This window comes from Sphaeramia orbicularis, chromosome 10, assembly GCF_902148855.1.
Source record: "Sphaeramia orbicularis chromosome 10, fSphaOr1.1, whole genome shotgun sequence".
Classification (NCBI taxonomy): Eukaryota; Metazoa; Chordata; class Actinopteri; order Kurtiformes; family Apogonidae; genus Sphaeramia; species Sphaeramia orbicularis.
Window position 1 is genome coordinate 6,376,791 of NC_043966.1, and position 23,416 is coordinate 6,400,206.

General features: G+C 35.3%; 1 protein-coding gene across 1 annotated transcript in view; it reads right to left on the minus strand.

Moving 5' to 3' along the window:
* tgfbi (transforming growth factor, beta-induced) overlaps positions 1–23,416 on the minus strand; it is an 83,113-nt gene that overhangs the window by 6,779 nt on the left and 52,918 nt on the right. Inside the window, exons 11-13 of the mRNA XM_030145996.1 lie at positions 14,109–14,245; positions 5,715–5,845; positions 1,382–1,506 (exon numbers count right to left, since the gene is read on the minus strand). Coding sequence (XP_030001856.1) covers positions 1,382–1,506; positions 5,715–5,845; positions 14,109–14,245 — 393 coding nt within the window. The remainder of the gene's footprint in view (positions 1–1,381; positions 1,507–5,714; positions 5,846–14,108; positions 14,246–23,416) is intronic.

Genomic DNA, 23,416 nt, shown 5'->3' on the forward strand with positions numbered 1-23,416 from the left:
TTTATGAAGTGGCTCCAGGTTATATTTTAGACATTTTAACTCCCCTAAAACCTCCCAGTTTTATCTGTTTATTTTATTGTTTTCACATTCTATTTTAATATTCTAACCATCTGTATTCTATTTTTAGGTGTTTTATCAGTTTTTGTTGTAGTTTTATTGAATAAATGAGCTATAATATTATATTTATATAAACTCCTGAGTATTTTTTTTTTTTTTTGATTGAAATCTTTATTTTGAACATGAAGACACTGAAATCAAAACAAAAATCAACCAACAAAATATAAGTACTGGTACGTAAAAGGCTAATAAGCAAACAAAAGATAGATAGATAGACAGATAGACAGATAGATAGATAGATAGATAGATAGATAGATAGATAGATAGATAGATAGATAGACGGACAAATAAATAAATAAATGAATGAATGAATGAATGAATGAATGAATTAAAATAAGATAATTAAAATAAATGAAATTAAATTATACATGCTTGAAAAAGGAGTAGGAAAGAGTAAAAACTTATATACTCCTACCCCCAATCTCTATTCCTTATGATCACTATATAGCAATTACACTGGTCAACAACAAATTTATTGTTTAAGTTTTTTGAGCTGATTTAGGATCATTTTGGTGTGCTGAATCCAAAAATCACATTAATTTTGCTCAATCAGGTCAACTTTCTGAACTATGCCACATATTGGCTTTTTAACATTTTTGCTTACATTTATGGGCATTTTCACATCATATGATACAAAATTCTTTCATATTTCTTGCACTAAACAAGTTCTGAAGATTTTACTTTTGCCAATTTATGATTAATGTTTTTTTAATATTACAGGTGAATGAAATGGCTTCGACTAGAAGATCTTGCAAAAATAAGCCTGACGTATTCTGCTACATCTGTGGTGAATACACCATTGTACCTAACAGGAATCAAGTCACAAGTTTCATGAAGTGTGCTTACCAATCTTATTTTGGTATTAATTATTATATTTTGTGAGAAGATCAAATTTTTCAAAATCAAATTAGCAAAAAAACCTGACCTGATTGAGAAAAACAGATGTCATTTTTGGATTTAGCGGTGCAAAATGGTCCTAATTCAGTTGAAAAAACCTAGACAACTTGCAAAAAACATTTTTTTTGTAACCCAGTGTTATTACTTTATATGAATATCAACATAATAATAATAACAATGATAACAACAACAACAATAATAATAATAGTATAACAATATCACACATCCTTTTTCCTATATACACTAATATGATAACACCCATTTACAAATTATCCTACCAGATATTAGTACCAGATATCTAAATGAAAAGAACTGCCTAGATGTGATGTTTTGTTCCTTTTCTTAGAGCTGATGACTGAACACTGACCATGCCCAGTTCCAGCTTCTCCCCCTGCAAAGTTTTGGGTCTGGTGTGAGACCCCACGCCTCCGCTGACCACCATCCCCTCGGCCAGGTGGTACCGGAGGACGTTGGACAGCTCCTGACGGTTACCTGGGACGCAGATGGACAGACGGACAGACAGACAGAGGCAGACAGACATGGTTTAGGCTTCTCAGAGGCTGCAGAACTACAACCAGGACAATGAAGCTCTATCTAATCTAATCTAATCTAATCTAATCTAATCTAATCTAATCTAATCTAATCTAATCTAATTCTTACTGTTTTGAACAAAAGTATGTGGACACGTTGAATTCAGAGGTTTCTTATCTAACAGGGGTCTGAGATACAAAACAATAATGACTGACGTCAGAATATAGTTTTATATTGGGGTAAATATTATTGGATTGGTTCGTTTGGTTTAAATTGTTACCTTTGCTTCCAAAATGCCTCAGAAATGGTTTTTACTTAATGTCTCCATCAACTAACCATCTACTGTCTTCACATCTCGTTAAGGAAGAAAAATGAAACTTGAAGGAAATATTGACGTTTATAAACTATACAGATAAAAACATTGAGACACATCATGTCTACAGCTGTAAGATGTCCTGTTCATGAGGATTTGAGATAAAACCATCAATATTTCCTTCAAGTTTAATGGGAGATTTTTATTCCTAAGTAAGATGTAAAGAAAGTAGTTGTGGATGAAAACAAATCTTTTAGAAATTTAGAGGAAGAAAATTTAAAATCATAGTCATGGATAAAAATAACAAAAAGCAAAATAAATTTTGAGTAAAAATAGGACCAAGGGTCTGTAGTCCAACGGCATATTTACAGACATTAATTGACATTTGTTTGACTTTTCAAGGTCAGTCAAGGTCAAAGGTCATGGCACCAAATGAAAGCCCACATGTGACTTCCTATCTGTTGCCAATAGTATTTACGAGGGCCGTTCAATGAGTTCATGGCCTCACCCAGAACAGAACAACACAGACTGATAATTTATATTTTATTTTTCAACATAATCTCCATTTACAGCAATGCACTTGGTCCATCGATGTTCAAGCATCACTATCCCATCACGAAAGAATGTAACATCCTGTATTATAACAACCAGTATTTCTGGGTGAGGCCATGAACTTATTGAACAGCCCTCGTATATCAATATCTTCAACTGTTTTGAAGTTAAAGCACTTTGAACATTTTTCTATTATAAAGCAATGAAGATTTTTTAAATTTCAAAAATTCATTAGAAATTCAAAAATCAATAATTCTCAATTCTTTGAATAAACTTGGTAGACCTTACCCCACGGAACCTCTGCTATGAATTTCAATTGAGTCTGGCAGACGGTTTTGGAGAAGAAGTTTCTAGAAATCTGGAGATAGATGGTCATGGCACCAAATGAAAGCTCATACGTGACTTCCTATCTATTGTCAATAGTAATTATATCAATATCTTCAACTGTTTTCAAATTATAGCACTTCTCAAAAATTCCAAAAAATTCAAAAATCAATGTTTCCCAAATGTTTTGGTAGACCTGATCCCAAAGTTGTTCCACAAGAAATATCAAGTCATTCTGACTGACGGTTTCAGAGAAGAAGATTCTTGAAAAATTGTTTACGGATGATTGACGGATAACAACTGATACCAGTATTCCATCTGACTCTTCGTGCTGTTGGACTACAATCCATCTCTGAGGTGTTTTGGAAGCAAAGATAATTTAAACCAAACTAATCAATGCATGAACGGACGGACGGACGGACGGACGGACGGACGGACGGACAGACAGACAGACAGACAGACAGACAGACAGATAGACAGATAGATAGATAGATAGATAGATAGATAGATAGATAGATAGATAGATAGATAGATAGATAGATAGATAGATAGATAGATAGATTAGATTAGAGTGGACATTTTTGTAACTCCATGAAAAACAGGTTAATTAAAAAAAAAAAAAATTCAATCACATTGTTTTTTTTTCATGCCTATAGAGGAATAAAAACACTCAGGAAAAAAATCTTGATTAAGGTTCTCATAATTCATGCATGAAAGGGTTAATTGAACTGTACTTGAATGTATAATCATACTGTACTGAAAAAAGAGAAAATCTAATAAAAATTAAGTTCAAAAAAAAAAAAAAAAAAAAGAACTGACAGCTGAGCCTCTGTTCACTATCTTCGTTGTTCCTCGAGCTGCACTCAGATACTTAAGTCTTTATGGTTCAAGATATAAACTGTGCAATAAACAGCTGAGATCGGAGCCGTGTTCTGATGCTCTAAGACTCATGTGCATGACTTTATTAGGCTGAAAGTGACAGTTTGTATAAAGCAGATTGAACAGTGGAGTGGTGCACAAATGGCTCGGCTGTGAGTCACAGTGTTTCTGAAGGACGTTCGGACCAAAGAAGGAGCAGGACGGTGGTGAGCCCTTCACTGACAGACGGCACTGTTTCTGCTTATGTGATGGATTTTATACAGCTACGCCCACAGACTCAGTCAGTATCTGCCCTATGAACCCACGAGGAAAATACTAATGAATTACACTCACGGATCATTTACACTGATGATCATCGACGTGAGAGAATAAAGAATAGGTTCAGTTTTTGCAGACTGCATTAGATCATTTCCACTACACTGAGTAACTCCACTGTTCAGCTTAGTGTGAAGATACAGTCAGAGAAATACACTATATAGACAAAAGTATTGGGACACATTGACTTCAGATGTTTCATTTCTAACAGGCGTCTGGGATCCAAAACAATAACGACTAATGTCAGAATACAGTTTTATACACACCTGATCAAAATCTTAAGAAAAATTGCAAGAAAATGACACTGAATCCACATTTTTGCACAGATTTTGTCTTTTAAAGGCTGTGGTCTTAAACTTTTGATCGGCAGATGAACCTCCTATTTCAGTTGAATTGTTGTTTTCAATAAATTGCTTACTCAAAATAGTCTCTTTTTTGCATTGGACATCTCTGCAAAACTTTACCGATATTTACTAAATGTCGAAAAAACGGAAGTGCGTAATGTCAGTTTTTCCATTAAATCTCAAATGCGATGATTTGTTTGTTTATTATCGCGAAATGACACGAGAAGTCATTCCATAAACATGGTGACAAATGTAAGTATGGTGTTGATTTACAGATATATTCATTATTATTATACATTACCCCTCTATCTCATACAAAATTTAAAAATGACTGGGTTTCCTGGTGTGTCCACACATACCATAACATGTTTCTTCTTCTTCTTCGCTTGTCGTAACATCCGTTTTTTTAATTCACCTGACTCTAGTTGCAGAAAAAGGTCTTTCCATTGCACTTTTGCGTGATATACCATTTGCACTACTCCTGAAAAACCACCTCTTGCCAGCGCAAAAACTTTTAATCGAAAAATGAGACTTTTGGAAAAATTGTCGTTTTTCCATTAGGTAAATTTTTATGTGCAAGTTATAGTTGCGCAATTTGAGGGTCAATGGAAAAGTGACCAATGTCTTGCCTCACTCCCATTTCTTCTTTTTGCATCTTGAAACTCTACTTAGAACCTTTCTAGGATTCAACAGTGCAAAATGTAAATTCTTGCAATTTTTCAACTGGTCTTAAGATTTTCATCAGGAGTGTACTGGGATAAATATCATCGCGTTGGTTAATTTTGTTATCTTTGCTTCCAAAATGCCTCAGAGATGGTTTTTACTCAATTTCTGTTAATGCTGATTTTGTTTTTTTTTTTAAATCCATGACTATGATTTTAAATGTTCTCACTCTAAATTTCTAAAATATTTTTCGTGCTGTGACTTTCTTCAGATCTGACTTAGGAAGAAAAATCTCCCATTAAACATTGAGCAAATATTGATGTTTATAAATTATATGGACAAAAGTATTGGGACACATCATGTCTACAGCTGTAAGATGTCCTATTTATGATGATTTGAGATAAAAACATCAATATTTACTTAAAGTTTACAGGCTTTTCTTCCTCAGTGAAATGTGAAGAAAGTAGATGGTTAGTTGTGGAAGAAAATTATTATTTACAGTCAAAGCATGAAAAAAAAAAAAAAAAAAAATTAGAAGTAGAACATTTAAAATAATAGATAAAGAAAAAAAATGTTCAGAGAAATTACGTAAAAACCATCTCTGAGGCATTTTAGAAGAAAAGATAACAATTTAAACCAAACGAACCAATGCAATGATATTCATCAGAACATAAAACTATATTATGACATTTATTATTATTATTTTGTGTCCCAGACCCATGGCCATCAGTTTAACTTTAATAAATGTTTGTGTTATCCTTCTCCGGTTTCGTACTCACGCATCAGTTTGTTGAGTTCGGCCTGTGGGATGGCGCTGAATGCGTCATTTGTGGGGGCGAAGAACGTCAGCGCCCCCTGTTGGTTCAGCAGCTCCGTCATCCCGGCTGTCTGGATGGCGCCGACCAGAAGGCTGGAAAAGATGAAGAGCGGTTTACACCTGTAGACACTCTGCACTTTTCTGCTTTTTAAACCCAAAGTATGAAACTTTTCGGGATTAAAATGTTTCAGATCGGCTCAGCCTAGACTATACACCATGTCTGCTGAAGTATTTGACGTCAGTGTATGTTTTACTCTGTCTTTGCTTTTCTTTATTCAGTGGAGTTTTTCTATTTTCTTCATGTGCAGATTCAATTCTCAGTATTTTTTGGATGCAGGAGGAGTTCTCACAGTTCTGTAACTGTTCATTTAATTAATTTTTTTTTAAATTTTACTCTTTCAGTTTGGTTTTTGATTCTTCTTTCCTCTGAGACTTTATCTAGCTTCAGAAATGCTTTCACACCTACCTAATTTAGTCCACACTCTTCCATTTGATCTGAACTAAATTTGTGGTTTTGCTTTGATCAGAACAGGTGGTCTCAGTCCAGATCAAACTGACCATGGTTTGGTTCATTTATCAGGGTTTCAGCAGGTATCAGCAAATCTAATTTAATGCCCTTTTCAATGCCACTTTAAACACATTCAATGCCCATGTCCAACTGCAGATACAGTTTTATATATAGTTTTATGACAATAGTATGCCTCAGCTTTTATCATTTACACATGTTCATTACAGATTGGATATAAAAGGCACAAAACATTTAGTAACAGGCAGAATATTGTTAAAATTGCACTTAATTTTCTTTAAACCTTTCAAGTTATTCACATTTTATTGTTAAAGGATAGTTTGCAAATGTAAATATTTTCATAATTTTATTTTATTTTTTGTGCTAAAACAAAAAGAAAAAATTGGAGTTGTCATTATACAGGGTTCTGCAGGTATCAGCAAATCTAATTTAATGCTTTTTAATGCCACTTTAAACAAATTTAGTGCCCATGTCCAATGGCAGATACAGTTTTATATATAGTTTTATGAAGGTTTACTGTTGACAGGCTTTAACCAGGTTCTGAATAGCTCCTCGTCCAATCATTTCGACTGAAACTTGCACTTTTCCTTTTTCCCGACATTTGCTAATATTCCCTCTACTTTTTCGCCACAGCATGAACACACTCACAGCACGTTGCATTCCAAGCACCTGGTGTTGTGACTTCATCTATCGGACATAAACAGTAGACAATTAAAGGGTTCGGCCTGTCAATCATCACACTATACTTCCGATCCAAATTATTAAATGTTTATATAAACAAAATAAATCATGAATAACAATGCTTTTTTCCATCAAGTGTATATAATTTTTTAATGCCTCTAGACATCCAATTAAATGCTTTTTAATGCCATTTAAGGCCTTAATTTTCACAAAATCTATTTAATGACTTTTCATGACTTGCAGAAACCCTGTTTTATATTTTTACTAGATTTATCATATCTTGTATTTTTACCTCTATCTTTGTACACTTTGGGCACTTTGACCTTAACCTACAGCATGAAAACACTCTTGGGATGACTTTTGGACTTAACCAAGGGGGGCAAGGACCTCAACTCCAAAGTGAAGCCATTGTGGAAGAATCTTAGAGTTCTAGAAAAATACAAAGTCACTAATTTCATCTGGGACCTCGAATAAGTCATCAGGTGGTCCATATTTTTTTTTTTTCCTCCATTAAAAAGTTCTCAGGTCAAACTCTGCTGTGTTGACCATAGTAATATTACTAATTTGATTCATTCATTTTCTGAACCCGCTTTATCCTCACTAGGGTCACGGGGGTCGCTTGGAGCCTATCCCAGCTACATAGGGGCGAAGGCGGGGTACACCCTGGACAAGTCGCCAGTTCATCGCAGGGCTGAACATATAGAGACAAGCAATCACTCTCACATTCACACCTATGGGCAATTTAGATTAACCAATTAACCTATCAGTGCATGTCTTTGGATGCATGTTTTATTACTAATTTACTAATTTGATTAATAAAACACAAATTTTCTCCTGACAGACAGTTGGTTACACAGTGCTTGATGACGTTTACTGTTTTCCCGCGTCAGTAAGCTAGCACTTAGCATTAGCTCACCTCTGACCCCTCAGGCTCTCATAGTTCCACCCCTTTTGTCCAAATATGGTCACTTCCAGCTCCAAAAAGCCAACATGATGAAAGCCAAATCATAAATTTGTGGCATTTCAGACACGAACGAGTGACGTTAGAGTTCTTCCATCCACTAATCACACACAGTCTGGTCTGGAAGTTACTCACAGCTATAGTCACCAATAAACATCAGAAGAAGAAAAACAAAAGAAAGATGGAAGAAATTAAAATGAGCTGCGGGTGCACCTGGGTAGAGGAAGTTATTGGTAATAATAATATTAATACAGTCTGGCAGAAAAATGCAAAGTTCACTAGGAAAAAACATGTAATGACATAATACCAGTAAAGTGCATGAATATCATTCTGTTCGTCCATGTTTCTCCTTTCAGACGGAACAGGTTTGTAATAGATCTACTGGATTAAAAACATTCCATAAATCTATAAAATAATCACTGTCAAATACAGAAAGACGCAGCATGCAACGTTTCAGTGAAAATAAACCTAAATCAACAAATGGATGACAAAAACATCTACTTTGGTTTGGACTTTCAGATATAAAATGAAATGTAAAGTATTGGCTGGAGTTAGGTTTTATGAGGAATGGCTTGATTTATAAGAGAATACATCAAATATGATTAAAAAAAAAAAAAAAAAATAGTGTCCCTCTGTTGAAAGACATTATGCAACACTTACATTTGGAGAAAAATCTAATTTTCACTAAAACATAATAATAAAGTTATTTTATTCAATTTGGCAGCCCTTTATAGGTTACCTTAACATTAAGTCAATAGGCAGACCCCACCCCCACCCCCACATACTGTATATGACTTTTTTATATTATCATTGTTCTAATTTCAATAAAAAAAGTAAAAAAATAAAATAAAAAAAAAAAAAAAGCAAAGAACCTATGTGCAAAAATTAATAATAAAATAAAATTGAAGTGAGAAAAAAAACAAACAAAAAAAATTAGTGTCCATTAAAAAGTGCTTAAAATGGTGCATTAAACATACCAAGCTGTTTTTTTATTGTCCACCAGACTAGTTTTACATGACCGTCCATTTTGTTTGTGTTATATCGTTCATTTCACTTTACAGAATGATCTCTTTGCTGCTAGTTTTTTGTATCAGTTTTCATTTACTATAATTATTCTCTTTGCCTTGTTCACTCTGTCACAGCAGATGAATGTGAACAACTGATGTTGTGTGGATTTGTTATAGATATTATTTGTGCGAACGTGGTATACGATATTTTGTTCATGCTTTCTTTTCTTATATTCATTTCATAGGTCTTATGTATTTCATTGTTGTGGGTTTCTTCTTTTCTGTAGTTTTGTTTGTTTTGTTTTTTTTCTCTCTCTTCTGCCCAGTTTACTCAGTTCTGGTTGTAGTTCTTGTTATCATTATAATTGTCACCATGGTTGTTTCCGTTTGCATTGTTGATACTTTCTTGTGAGGGTCTTTGCCACCTTCTTCTCTCCTGTTCTCTCCCCTTCTTCTACTACCCCCCCCCCCCCCCCCCCCACACACACACACACACATGTGAGGTCCGGCATCGAAATGTGTTCAACAAAACTCATAATAAACACAGTAGAATATCAAAGGGCGCTTCATATACTTTATGAAGTTACCCTTGGCAAAGCTAATTTGTTCAGCACCAGAAGGAACCAGACTACCATTCTGTTGTTAGAACGCTGGACAAGACAAGTGGGAAAAAAAAAAGTAGTGTGAGGTACCCCCTGGTAAAATGTCCAAATAAAAGAGGATACACAAGCAAAGGTGTCAGAAAAATGGGCAATGATGACTGGGAGTACAGTCTGTGTCGGCTGCTGCCTTATCGGTACGGACAGCTGCCTGTCAGCCGGCTGAGCCCATTAAAAAAAAAAAAAAGACTAGTTTTACATGACCGTCCATTTTGTTTGTGTTATATCGTTCATTTCACTTTACAGAATGATCTCTTTGCTGCTAGTTTTTTGTGTCAGTTTTCATTTACTATAATTATTCTGGATGCAGCATGGGTAGAAGTGCATGTCAAAGTGAATCTGGTTTACTTTAGTCTGATGACATGAGGGTTGGATCCTCACTCAGCCAATATTACATGTTTATAAACCAGTCTTATGAAGGCCGACTGTCACTGATCAGAGATAAAGAGGCTGTAAACAGATTTATCCACCTCAGACAAACTGCCAGCGTTTCACACTGTGGTATATTTCACTGATCTGCTGTGATGTCGAAAAGATTAAAGACTCTCTGGGGATTTCCTCCGACAGAATGAAGCACTCTCTCCTGATTAAAAGCTCAGTTTTATTAGCAGACTGAGAGTTAGAGCTCAACTCCCCTCAGGAGGAGGAGGATCGAGGAGGTCTGAGCCTGAGAAAACACAATGATTTCCTCTCCATCTGCTCAAACCATTGTGGGTTTTTATTCAGACTGCTGCTCGAGGAGCCCGCACCACAGAATGTTCCTGAAACTACACGGAGTCTCCGTCTTCTACACCTTTGTCATCTGGCAGCGCACGGATCTGAGCAGAGGTTAACGATGACGATACAGTTGAAGTGTTGGCTGAAGCCTCGTTTATGCTCCATCTACACATGTGAAGAAAGACGTGTGTTTGGAGCAATGGAACTGTCACCTCCCACGTACTCCTGTGTGTTCTTTACATTGGCGTGAAGGTTAAGTAAGACACTAAATCACTTGTGTCAAACATGTGACCCGCGAGCCAAAAGCAGCCCGTCAAAGAGTCCGATTCGGCCCATGTGATGAATCTGTGAAATGCAAAAATTACACTGACAATATTCACGATCATTTTAGCTCAGGGGCCACATTCAACCCAATCTGTTCGCAACTGTGTCAGACAAGTACACTACAATACTTGTTGTAGTTGGACTACACCTACTTTTCAAACCACCGTAGATCACTTAAATAACTGTTACAATTAAATCACTGTTTCATTTTATGTCACTGCCCTGAAATGTGTAAATACAATCAGAAGTCTTTATTTACAGTACTGTACAGGAAGCTCTTTCACAGGTAGTTCTTTAGCAAGTGTCTTTTAGAGTATATATACTAACCGTAATGTCAACCTGGTTACTAACCCACTGTTGTGTTTTGGTCTGTTTGTTTACTGTCTTCTTGTGCTGTATGCAAAGCAGCTGAATACTGGAATCAATCAATCAATCAATCAATCAATCAATCAATCAATCAATCAATCAATCAATCAATCTATCTATCTATCTATCTATCTATCTATCTATCTATCTATCTATCTATCTATCTATCTATCTATCTATCTATCTATCTATCTATCTATCTATCTATCTATCTATCTAAATAACCTTGAAATACAGGGTGGGGAAGAAAAATTTACAATATTTTGAGGCAGGGATTGAAAGACAGTGTATGACCAATTACTTTATTGACAGTCATGAGAATTTAAATCTTCAAATCATATTTTACTGTATTTCTAACGGTCTTGTTGTCTACCTCAAGTTCAATTGCCACTTTTCTCATGGATTTGGTTGGATCCTTTAGGATTTTGGATTTGAGAGCTTTAATAAAAGCTTTGGTACGTTTTTTGTTACTTCCTCCACTTCCAGACTTTCTGGTAATAGTTTTGCTCATAGTCATTCTCTTCTTTCCATTATAAACAGTCTTTATGGACACTCCAAATATTTTTGAAATCTCCTTTGGTGTGACGAGTGCATTCAGCAAATCACACACTCTTTGACGTTTGCTTTCCTGATTACTCATATGGGCAAAAGTTTCTGAAAAGGTATGGATAATAGTGTTAGGTATGATTATGACATCAATATATGTTTGGTTTCAAAACAATTGACGTAGTGCCTGCTGAGAAAAAACAACTAAATGTTCATTGTAAAGTTTGCTTCCCCACCCTGTAATGACAAGTCCAAGTTTTTCTCTTTGTTTTACTATAAAAAAAAAAAAGTAAAATTACAAGAAAATACTTCCAGTTGATTTGATTTTGATTTGATTTGATAAAGCACTTTGTGACTCTGTCTGTGAAAAGTGCTCTATAAATAAAATTTACTTACTTACTTACTTACAAACTATCCTTTCACAAAAAATGTGAATAACCTGGACAAATATGAAAAACCTGAAATGTCTTAATAAAAACAAGTGATGCCAGGTAAACATGAATCTGAAGCTACAATATTAATCTTTTTTTTTTTTTTTTTGCACTATCTTGATTTTGCACCATCTTTATGCATGTACACTTTTTCTTGCACTTTATTCTGTTGCTGCCTTGACATTGAATTTTGATGCTGTGGGATCAATAAAGTCTAATCTAATCTAATCTAATCTAATCTATGTCAGAATAAAAAAATTAAAGTCATTGGCATATGCCATCTACCTGCACTGCCATAATTATTAATATCGAACCTGAACTAAGCATTGCACTGTTAGAAATGTGTTATTTATGAGCATGGGGAAAAAATCTAAAATCAAAAAGGAAACAAATGTGAACCTACTCTTGAATGGAGGCCAACTTGTGATACCAAGTTTGCAAATACAGTTTAAGTTTGGTATTTTAGCTACATGAACATCCCATAATGACATTAAGTGATGCTCATCTGAAACTCCTGATAATGTCTGAATTTGGTTACAGACTTTTTGTCGGAAGATCAAGACAGTGGCCGCCTGTGAAATTCTAACTATAAAAAATAGCAGCACTGTTTTTTTAGCCAAAGGTATTGTACGATTTTTATTTATTGTTTTATTATTATTTTCAATCATATCATATTTTCATAAAAAGGTCTCGATGATCTCAACTCAAGACTGAAGATATTACTGAATCAGCTTCAGATGAGCACACATGCCGTTTTTAAGGTTTTAATTGACGCTTTCTAATTTTCTTACGTGGATCTATATTAGGAGAGTACAAGATGTAGGGTTCAAACACATTTTAAGGGTCAAATTCAAGCACTTTTAAGGGTCATTTTCAAAATTTTCCAGCACAGCACATTATCACTGGGGTAAAACACATATCTACAGGAATACATATACTCACTATTATATTTTTCACAATGATGTACATTGTTTTAAGCTATAAAAATCGAAAATCATGTTTCATAATAGCAAAAAGTTTGGAAATCAAAGGCGAACACCGCTCTTTATCCAAAAAAGGGAAGCCACTTGGCATTCTTCAGACACACTCACACCGAGACGAAGATTAAGATAAAAATGCACCTGGAGTCGACCTGAGAACACCTGGTAATTTTCTTTTTTGACAGAAACTTTTATTTTTCAAACTGTATCACCTCTCTGTAAGTAGCTTTGGGTTGTCATCTAACCTGGCACAGCTAATAGGAAAAATAAATAAATAAAATCACACCACAAAGTTATAATTGCAAGCACTTAAACTGAAATTCAAGCACTTTTCAAACCTTGAAAACACATTGAAATTCAGGCATTTTCAAGGATTTCAAGCTCTCGTACGAAACTTGAGTATGGCAAGACACACAGAGACAAGACAAATGACCTCGAACACATCACTCCAGAACGTTAAAGCTGCCTAATACAACAGGAACACTGACTGAGGTCTCAGGTTCCAACATGTCTGTCGGATATTTAAGTCTGATCTAACAGTTTCTTGCATGCAGACATAGTTTATTATTGGTCAAAGACATGCAAGCTCTGTGTGCAGTCAACCACCAATGATCAACCGCAACCTGAAAATGAGCAAAGACCCAAAGAAAAACACAGAAAAGGAAATATGGTTAGTAAAACAAAAGCCGCCTTAGTTGAGTGGAATTATTTCAGCTACGGAAAACACAATGTTGAGCAAGAACAGCAGCTTCGACAGTACCTCCTGCTGCTGCTCATATTGTCAATTTAATCTGCAGCACAATGAGGAATAAGCCACAAGCAAATGCCATCCAAAAAAAACCAAAACTTTGTCAGATGCCTTTGCCACTGTTACACCACATGATTATAACTAGAGCTCTTTAAGTCCACTGTAGAAAGTCCAAGTATTTTATTGATATCAGTTTTTTCTAATATTGCACAAGGGGCAACACGAGTGTCTTGAATGCAACACCAATCCTTAAGTATATTCAAGTGTAATACCACTGATGGCCACTAGATGCTGATGCCAAAAGCCCAATAATGCTCAATTAAAAAATTTTTGAGCTAACAGAAGATTTAACGTCCATCTGTTGAACACGCTTCATATAACGTATAAAATATACACGTTTCTCTGCTCACCTGAAGCGGTCGTCTGCCTTCAGGACGTCCATAACTGTTCCCATCGGGGGGGTGAGCACTTTGTCCACAGTGAACATGGTGGCGTAGCGGCCGATCTTATCATGGGCGGCGATGCAGGCATTTTCAATGCACAGGTTCTGAAAACAGACACAAAGAAGTGTTACCAAAGCTGGAAAACAAACTTTAAACTGACTTCACGTAAAAACCCAGTTACATATGTAGTTTGTACCCTGATCCGAGTATCATTTAAATAAAGACAAGAGGAAAGAACCAGTTAGATGACTTTAACTTCTGTAAGTTTGGAAAAGATGTGAAAAAGTTTTTTTTAGTATGAAAACGTTTCCTACACATTTTGCAGAAAATGTAGAAAAATTACGTATTTTACTATAGTTCAGATACTGATACTTCACGCAGTTTTTAGTCAGCTTTGTTCTTTTATTCTTCTCATTTTACAACATACAGGGTGGGGAAGCAAAATTTACAATGAACATTTAGTTGTCTTTTCTCAGCAGGCACTACGTCAATTGTTTTGAAACCAAACATATATTGATGTCATAATCATACCTAACACTATTATCCATACCTTTTCAGAAACTTTTGCCCATATGAGTAATCAGGAAAGCAAACGTCAAAGAGTGTGTGATTTGCTGAATGCACTCGTCACACCAAAGGAGATTTCAAAAATAGTTGGAGTGTCCATAAAGACTGTTTATAATGGAAAGAAGAGAATGACTATGAGCAAAACTATTACCAGAAAGTCTGGAAGATACTATTAAAGAAGAATGGGAGAAGTTGTCACCCGAATATTTGAGGAACACTTGCGCAAGTTTCAGGAAGCGTGTGAAGGCAGTTATTGAGAAAGAAGGAGGACACATAGAATAAAAACATTTTCTACTATGGAAATTTTCTTGTGGCAAATAAATTCTTATGACTTTCAATAAACTAATTGGTCATACACTGTCTTTCAATCCCTGCCTCAAAATATTGTAAATTTTGCTTCCCCACCCTGTATATGAGGTAGAATAAAAAAATACAGAGTTTACTTATCAAAACTAGAAGCACTTGTAGAGCGCAGGCCTCCGCCAAGGCCGATCAGTGGCCCCCCCACCCCCGATCACTACCAAATTTTAATCATTTGTTCCTTGTGCCAGTATAAACATTTCCTGAAATTTTCATCCAAATCCGTCCATAACTTTTTGAGTCATCTTGCACACAGACAGACAGAAAAAACCATCGCAGACAAAAACATAACCTCCTTGGCAGAGGTAATAAAACAATTTTTCATGTATGCTATTTATCAATCAATCAAATTACATTAATATAGCATCACATTATAACAAAAGTTATCACATGATACTTTACATGTAGAGCTGAATAAACCAGACTCTTGTTTTTGTCTTTGACACTTTTGAACTTTTCGACTCACTCGTATTCCCTTCATGGGTGCATATCACACATGAAAAAAGTAACATGGTGAAAATGATGAAAAATACTTCAAAATAGACGTAATGTAATGGAAAATAATAGTAAAGTGTGTAGTAAAGGGAGGCAGGATCGTGGAGAAAAGGTGTTGAAGATTATTCAGATTCTGTCGCCGACATTGAGAAGTAAGAAGAAAGACGTTGTAAGAAGTGAGATGATTTATGTAGCTACTGAATGGGCAAAGTATGTGGAAAGAATTACACTGTAAAAATGTTTTCAATTTTCAATAATGATGATGGCAGAATGAGAAAAATACTAGATATTTAATGATAACCCTACAGCTGTGCTCTTAGAAGACTGAGTACTCCAACTCTAGTTCATGCATTCCACTCCAAACATCTACTTGTAACCAGATCACCAAAACCACATCTTCTTGCAGGTCTCAGCGGAGCCTTTTCCTCCTTCTGTTCATCCGTCAAGTTTGTCTCTTTGTTTTGATGGAATACTTTAGTCCTGCCTTTCCCAAGCTCAGGGCTCCGACCCAAAATGAGTCATGGACACACTTTTATTGGGTCCCCAATTAGCAGAGTAAAATACATAACATACATAACAATGCAATGGATGGGATTCAGTATTGCAATTAAAACGGAGTGTTTGTTCAGTTCAGCTCAGATTCAGTATACGAGGCTCTGTTTCTGAAAAATACTTGCACATTTACTGAAATGGCCAAAAGTTTTGGAAACTACACAAACTGACTTGTTGCCAAAATGTGATTTATTTGCCAAAAAAGTCCTGAAACGTATGAAATCTAATCTAATTGTTATTTGAAAATACTGAATCAACACAGCCTCTTCCAAAAACTGGCGATACTTTCTGCCACGACTAACATTAATATAAAAGAGTTTAACCCTGCAAAGCATGAACCATTTAATCATTGACAGAAAATTCCAGTTCTTTGAAACTGGAGCCTTTATTGGTCCGTCTGAACAACCAAAAACTTTTTTTTTTTCAACTATCAATTTCCATGTATGAGTTTCAATTTTGTATCGTATTTGATCCATAGGGTCTCAATGCTCAAATATTATTTTTGAACAAACAAAAACATAATATAACACAAACATGTCTAACAAATTGGTAATTCCTTTTCAAAATCGGCAAAGTTCTGTCTCCTTCCTCATTAATGACAATCTTATAGTGTCACTGGAAAAGCTTCTGGTGAACAAATTCCTCCCCCTGGTAGATTATCTGTGTATTGCATGTATCTAATTGTATACATCAGGTTTTTCAAGACAAAAAATATCACACTGATCATGTAGAGGGCTTCAAAACTCATGTATCAAATATGATATGTTCAGTGTTATAGGGTTAACAGTGCACAGGTATCACAGACACATTCTCAGTATCGAGGTGAATTTCAACTCCTTTCCTCTGGACGGAGGTTCTTAGTCCCAAGGTGCAGGACACAGCGTTATAAAAACAGCTTTGTTCCTGTCGCCGTCACTGAGCGCAACAAGAAATAGTGACATTGCACTTCACTAACTTATTTAGTTATTTATTCCATTTCTTTGCTCTATTTATTATTATTGTGACTTCAAATTTTTAAATTTTTAAATTTTATGCTCTTATCCTGGCTTTTATTCCAGATTGTTCTTATCTTTTCTGGTTTTTATTGTGTTCTGTTGCATCTTGTTTTTATTTATTTGATCTTATTTATTTATTTTATTCTTTTACTTATCCATGCTGCTATACTGATGAATGGTGGAACACTGAGCACTTCTTGTCCTGTCTTTTTGTCTTGTCTGTAAGCGTGATCAAGTACCTGTCTTACATGTTTAACGTATGTATTATTGTAATACCACAGCAATCACCTAGACTGCAAAACAAATCTACCTATGGGTATAAATAAAGTAACCTTGACCTTGACCTATCAAGGAAAGAAAAAAAAACGAGAAGAGACTTAGATTGACAGTGTATCAGTGGTTTTCGTTGGTTGGACAGTATGATGTTACAACATTTTAACATTCCATCCGTGATTTGATGTTAACCCATAAAGATCCAAACAGCCCCTGGAAACCAAAATCATCTACTGATCTAAAATGTTTAATAACTTCTGATCCATTAAGCCTATCAATAAATGTAAATAACTGGTGTAAAATACAGTTATTCATCTTTTCATGATCATCAGATATGACCCATTTGGACATTCAGAGGCTCCGTAGTTACCGTGGAAACACCATCATCTTTTACAACATTGATTCACCTGTAAAACCCATGAAATTTGATCAATGACAGTGGATGGAGATACTTGTTTTATGTTCAGTTAATGATGGAATTTGCTGATAAAGTCACTTTTTCTTCAGTTTTCTCTCTTTCTGATATAATACCCCTCCACTTCCATCTGAGCTTTTATGAACATCTACATGATCAGTAAATTAAATATGGGAAAATACATGATTTTCACCTAAAAAAAAAAAAAGAAGCTAAATGTAGAGGATAATATTACAATAAAAGGTGATAAAACTCTGAGGAAAGGTTAAATAGAGAGAAAAATTCATATTTGGAATTGCCACAAAATGGTCTTAATGGGTGAACATGGATCAGCCAGCCAAGTGCTTTTATTCAACATTGTTTTACCAGTGAAAGAGTACGTAAAACACTAATATGTGAAGGGGTTTCATTGGTATCAAGCTGAAAAAGTATGAGAACCTTTCACTGATGATGGTTTTTCCATCAGAACCAGGAGAACACAGCTCTGCGAGGGGGTGGATTAATACCAGGAGATTAAAATCATGTGTTTAACACTTATTATTACACAGCTTTTACTCTGTAACTAAAACTAATAAAGCTAATAAAGCCTCTGAGAATTTTGCTGTTTTATAGATTGCTGCAGTTGAAATTAAAATCAGAAACATCCCTCACTGAGAAGAAGCCTGGAGCTGAGCGTGACATTAACGTGACTGTTACGGGAAACGACCGCATCAGCCAAACGAGAACAGACCAGTTATCCAGTTAGCAGCATGTGTTTGGACCGGGGGGGGTAAACCAGTGCAGCTCTGGGGACAATCACACCAACGGATCATGCATTTGGAAGGTTTTACACAAAGTGGTTTGAGTATATCTGTATGTGGTGTTAAAGTATGGAATAGACTGAGGGAATGTTCAAACAAAAGCCAATTCAAAAACACTTAAAAGAACATGATTTTCACAAGATATAGGGATGAGGGTTATTAATAGTCAACATATGTTCACTGCTGTTACCTCTGCCAAGGAGGTCATGGTCTTGCTGGCATTGGTTTGTCTGTCTGTCTGTCTGTCCATGTGCAAGATAACTCAAAAAGTTATGGATGGATTTGGATGAAAATTTCAGGAAATGTTGATACTGGCACAAGGAACAAATGATTACATTTTGGTGGTGATTGGTGGTGGTGGGGGGGTGGGGGGCACTGATCTGCCTTGGCAGAGGTCTGCGCTCTCCGAGTGCTTTTCTAGTTTATGTACAGAGTGGGGAAGCAAAATTTACAATGAACATTTAGTTGTTTTTTCTCAGCAGGCACTACATCAATTGTTTTGAAACCAAACATATATTGATGTCATAATCATACCTAACACTATTATCCATACCTTTTCAGAAACTTTTGCCCATATGAGTAATCAGGAAAGCAAACATCAAAGAGTGTGTGATTTGCTGAATGCACTCGTCACACCAAAGGAGATTTTGCGATAAATGTGTCATTTCTGCGGTTCAGAACGGCATCGACAGTAAAGATCTTTTCATCTGAAAAGATTGTTACAATGGAGGACTTTTTCTTGAACCATGTAATAATTTTCTTGCACCTTTCCAATCTCTTTTCCTTCATAGCTGTTGTCAACAAGTGTTTTGGTGTTCTTGTGTAAGATTTTAACTTCAAATGATATTTTACTGCATTTCTAACGGTCTTGTTGTCTACCTCAAGTTCAATTGCCATTTTTCTCATGGATTTGGTTGGATCCTTTAGGATTTTGGATTTGAGAGCTTTAATAAAAGCTTTGGTACGTTTTTTGTTGCTTCCTCCACTTCCAGACTTTCTGGTAATAGTTTTGCTCATAGTCATTCTCTTCTTTCCATTATAAACAGTCTTTATGGACACTCCAACTATTTTTGAAATCTCCTTTGGTGTGACGAGTGCATTCAGCAAATCACACACTCTTTGACGTTTGCTTTCCTGATTACTCATATGGGCAAAAGTTTCTGAAAAGGTATGGATAATAGTGTTAGGTATGATTATGACATCAATATATGTTTGGTTTCAAAACAATTGACGTAGTGCCTGCTGAGAAAAAACAACTAAATGTTCATTGTAAATTTTGCTTCCCCACCCTGTATATATTTCTTTCTTTGACTTATTATTAATTTATTTACTTATTCACCAGCACAACTAAGAAACACATTGGAAAAGGTTATATGTGTATTTGTATGTGTGTATGTGTACTTGTATGTTGTGGGTATATGTATAAACGTATGTAAAACGTAAGTATGTGCATACGGATGAATGAGTGTGTGTGTGTAAATAGATATACGAATATAAAAGAGTAACGTAAAAGGAAGAGGGACATATAAATTATTAATAATATTTTAGGGAGAAGGGGTGGAATTAAATAAATTGCACTTTTTCCCACCCCTTTTCAGGCATGTAAATGGAATTATTGAGTTGTTCTTCTGTCTCAGATTGTTACGATTGTTGATATTTGTATTATTATGCATGTTTTGCTTGTTCGCATATATGTTAAATTTCATTGCATGTTCGGAATAAATCACTAAATCACAAAAAAGTTGATCTGAAACAGCGAGTGTGAATTCTACAACATCACATCTTTTTCGCAGATTTCTTGCTGAGTCGACTCGTCTCCGCCGTCGGCATCACATCCTGGAGGACAGACCCTTCAGACGACACACACACACACACACACACACACACAAACACACACACAAACACACACTCAGACAGACTACAAATGGTGTCTGGAAAGATTTAGCAGCCGTGGGAAGCAGGAAACGTTTTGTGGTTTGCAGAGTTCATTACTGAGCAGAAATATGAGCCACCCATGAGATGCAGACCTGAAACATGTGGAGCCACTGTGGAGTCCACCAGAGACCACATCAGTGCAGTCCCATCAGTCCAGGATCAATAACACTTACACATATTCTAATGTCAGCCATGGTTCCTGGGAGGCTGCAGCCAGAGCGTCGATACAGGGTTCAGGGAATCACATTTGGTTCAGAAAAAGTCTCGGAATAACGGACAATAAATCAAGAATGGACTAAAGACGTGGTGGAGAGAGGACTGAGTGACAGGATCCTAATATTTCACGATACACACCACCATGTAGTGTAGTTTCTGTTAAACGACCACAGGTTAAGGCCTGATTGTCATGTATGATCTGATATCACCATGTTAGTTTCTGCTGCTTCAGGGCAAGGTTATTATCGTTAACGAAAACTAACGAAATGAAGAAAACTAGAATTGAAAAAACATTTTCGTTAACTGAAATAAATAAAAACTATAATTAAAAGAAAAAAAAACGATAACTAACTGAAAGTGTATTGTGTGCCTACAAAACTAACTAAAACGTATAAAAATTAAGGATAAAATTCCCTTCATTTTCGTCTTTGTCAATGTTGGATTGATACGGAAGCGATTTATTTCGCTCTAGCAATTTTAGCTACCATACGATACTTCACGGTCCGTCACTTGTGGTTTAGAGTCATCTTCTGGTCCCCACTCTACCTGGAAACATGGAGACTAAAGTTGGTAGAAAGCAGCAGAGTCCTGTCTGGGATTTATTTGAATACGACGACAGAGAAGAAGAGAAAATATACGACAAAACTAAAATTAATACTAAAACTAAACTAAAACTAAGTACTTAGAAAACAATGAAAACTGATAAAAACTAGCAAACCTGCTCTAAAAACTAATTAAAACGAACTGAATTAGAGAAAAAAAGTCAAAACTAAATAAAACTAAACTATAATGAAAAAACTATTATAACTTTGCTTCAGGGCTGTTGTTATGTTGACTGACCTTTAAGGTGACATGAAAAGACATGGGATGGAAAAAGGTAAAAAGAAAAAAAAATGGAGATGGTGTGTGGAATGCTACAACAAATAATGGGGTATGGGATTCCAATGTGCTGTGATGGACTGTATTTGTGGAACTTCTCTGATGGAAATGTAGCTGGAAACGACATATACTTGGTTAATGTGCTTTTAGTGGCTGCAAAAAAGCTTTTACAAAGAACTGGGGAAAGACAGAACCACCAACAAAGGACCAATGGATCACAATTATGGAAGGAATATATTAAGGTTGGCAATCTTAGATGTAAGGTCAATACCATACGCATCTTGAACATGAAAAATAAATAAATAAATAAATAAATAAATCAGCATGTTACCCATAATTCCAATCATCACTTGCTGCACCTGCTTTTACATGAATATAGCAGAAAGATGCATCCTGTACTAAAACAAAGCCTGTAATGCACAGTTTACAAATGCTGCTTGTTTTGGTCCTAGATTAGATTTTCACTGGCGTCTCCTCCAGAAGACCAAAGCCTCTTCTACAAAAATCTCAAACAGAAGTGAACAGAAGTCACTGGTACAGGGATGCACTGATCTGACTTTTTCAGTTCCAGTGCTGATGCTGGGCCCTTGTGTATTGGTTGATACCTGATAACGATTCGATATCATTGTTGATTTATAGTCTCTGTAGAGCAGGGGTGTCAAACATGCGGCCCGGGGGCTAAATGCAGCCCGCCAAAGGTTCCAATCTGGCCCATGGGATGAATTTACAAAGTGCAAAAATTCCACAGTCAAGGCTGTTGAACTCATTTTAGTTCCGGTTCCACATACAGACCAATATGATCTACAGTAAAATAAAAGCATAATAATCTACAAAAAAAAAAAATGATTGAGATGAGATGATTTTCTTCTCGGTTTGATTTGGAAAAAAAAAACCAAAAAACAAAAAAAAAACAAAACAATATTACATTATGCCTATAAATAATGACAACTTCAAATTTTTCATCTTTGTTTTAGTGCAAAAAATAACATTAAATTATGAAAATATTTACATTTACCAACTATCCTGTAACAATAAAATGTGAATAACCTGAACAAATATGAACAACCTGAAATGTCTAAAGAAAATTAAGCAAAATTTTACCTATTTTCTGTCTGTTACAAAGTGTTTAGTGTCTTTGTAGATCCGATCCATAATACACACGTATAAATGATAAGTTGAGGCATAATATTGTTAAAATTGCACTTATTTTTCTGAAGAAATTTCAGTTTTTTCAGGTTATTTACATCTTTTTTGTTTGGATAGTTTATAAGATTAAGTATTTTCATAATTTAATAGGGTTTTTTTTACACTAAAACAAAGACCAAAATTTGGAGTCGTCATTATTTATAGGTTATTATGCTATTATTTTACTGGTCCGGTCCACTTGAGATCAACAAAAAAAAAACAACAAAAACGAGCCATACGTATTATTAATAACCCCGGTTACTATGAACATACTAATGAATTGTTTATGAAATCTCATATTATGAAATTTAATGATGTGGTTTACTATAAAATAATGCAAATAATGTATCAAGTAAAATTAAAGTTACTCCCTGTCTGTGTACAAAGGTTCTTCTCAACACGAGTGTAAATATGATGTGCGAGATGTTTGTAAATTTGTTGTACAAAAAGCTAGAAAAGAGACTAAAAGCAGATGTACTGTATATCTGTTCTCGGAGTTAAACTACGGAATGAGGCCAGCATGGATTTAAGAATGTGGAGCTCCTTTTTGATATTTAAAAAAAAATGGTACGTAGGGCAATTTTTGAAGGATGTAATTGTTAA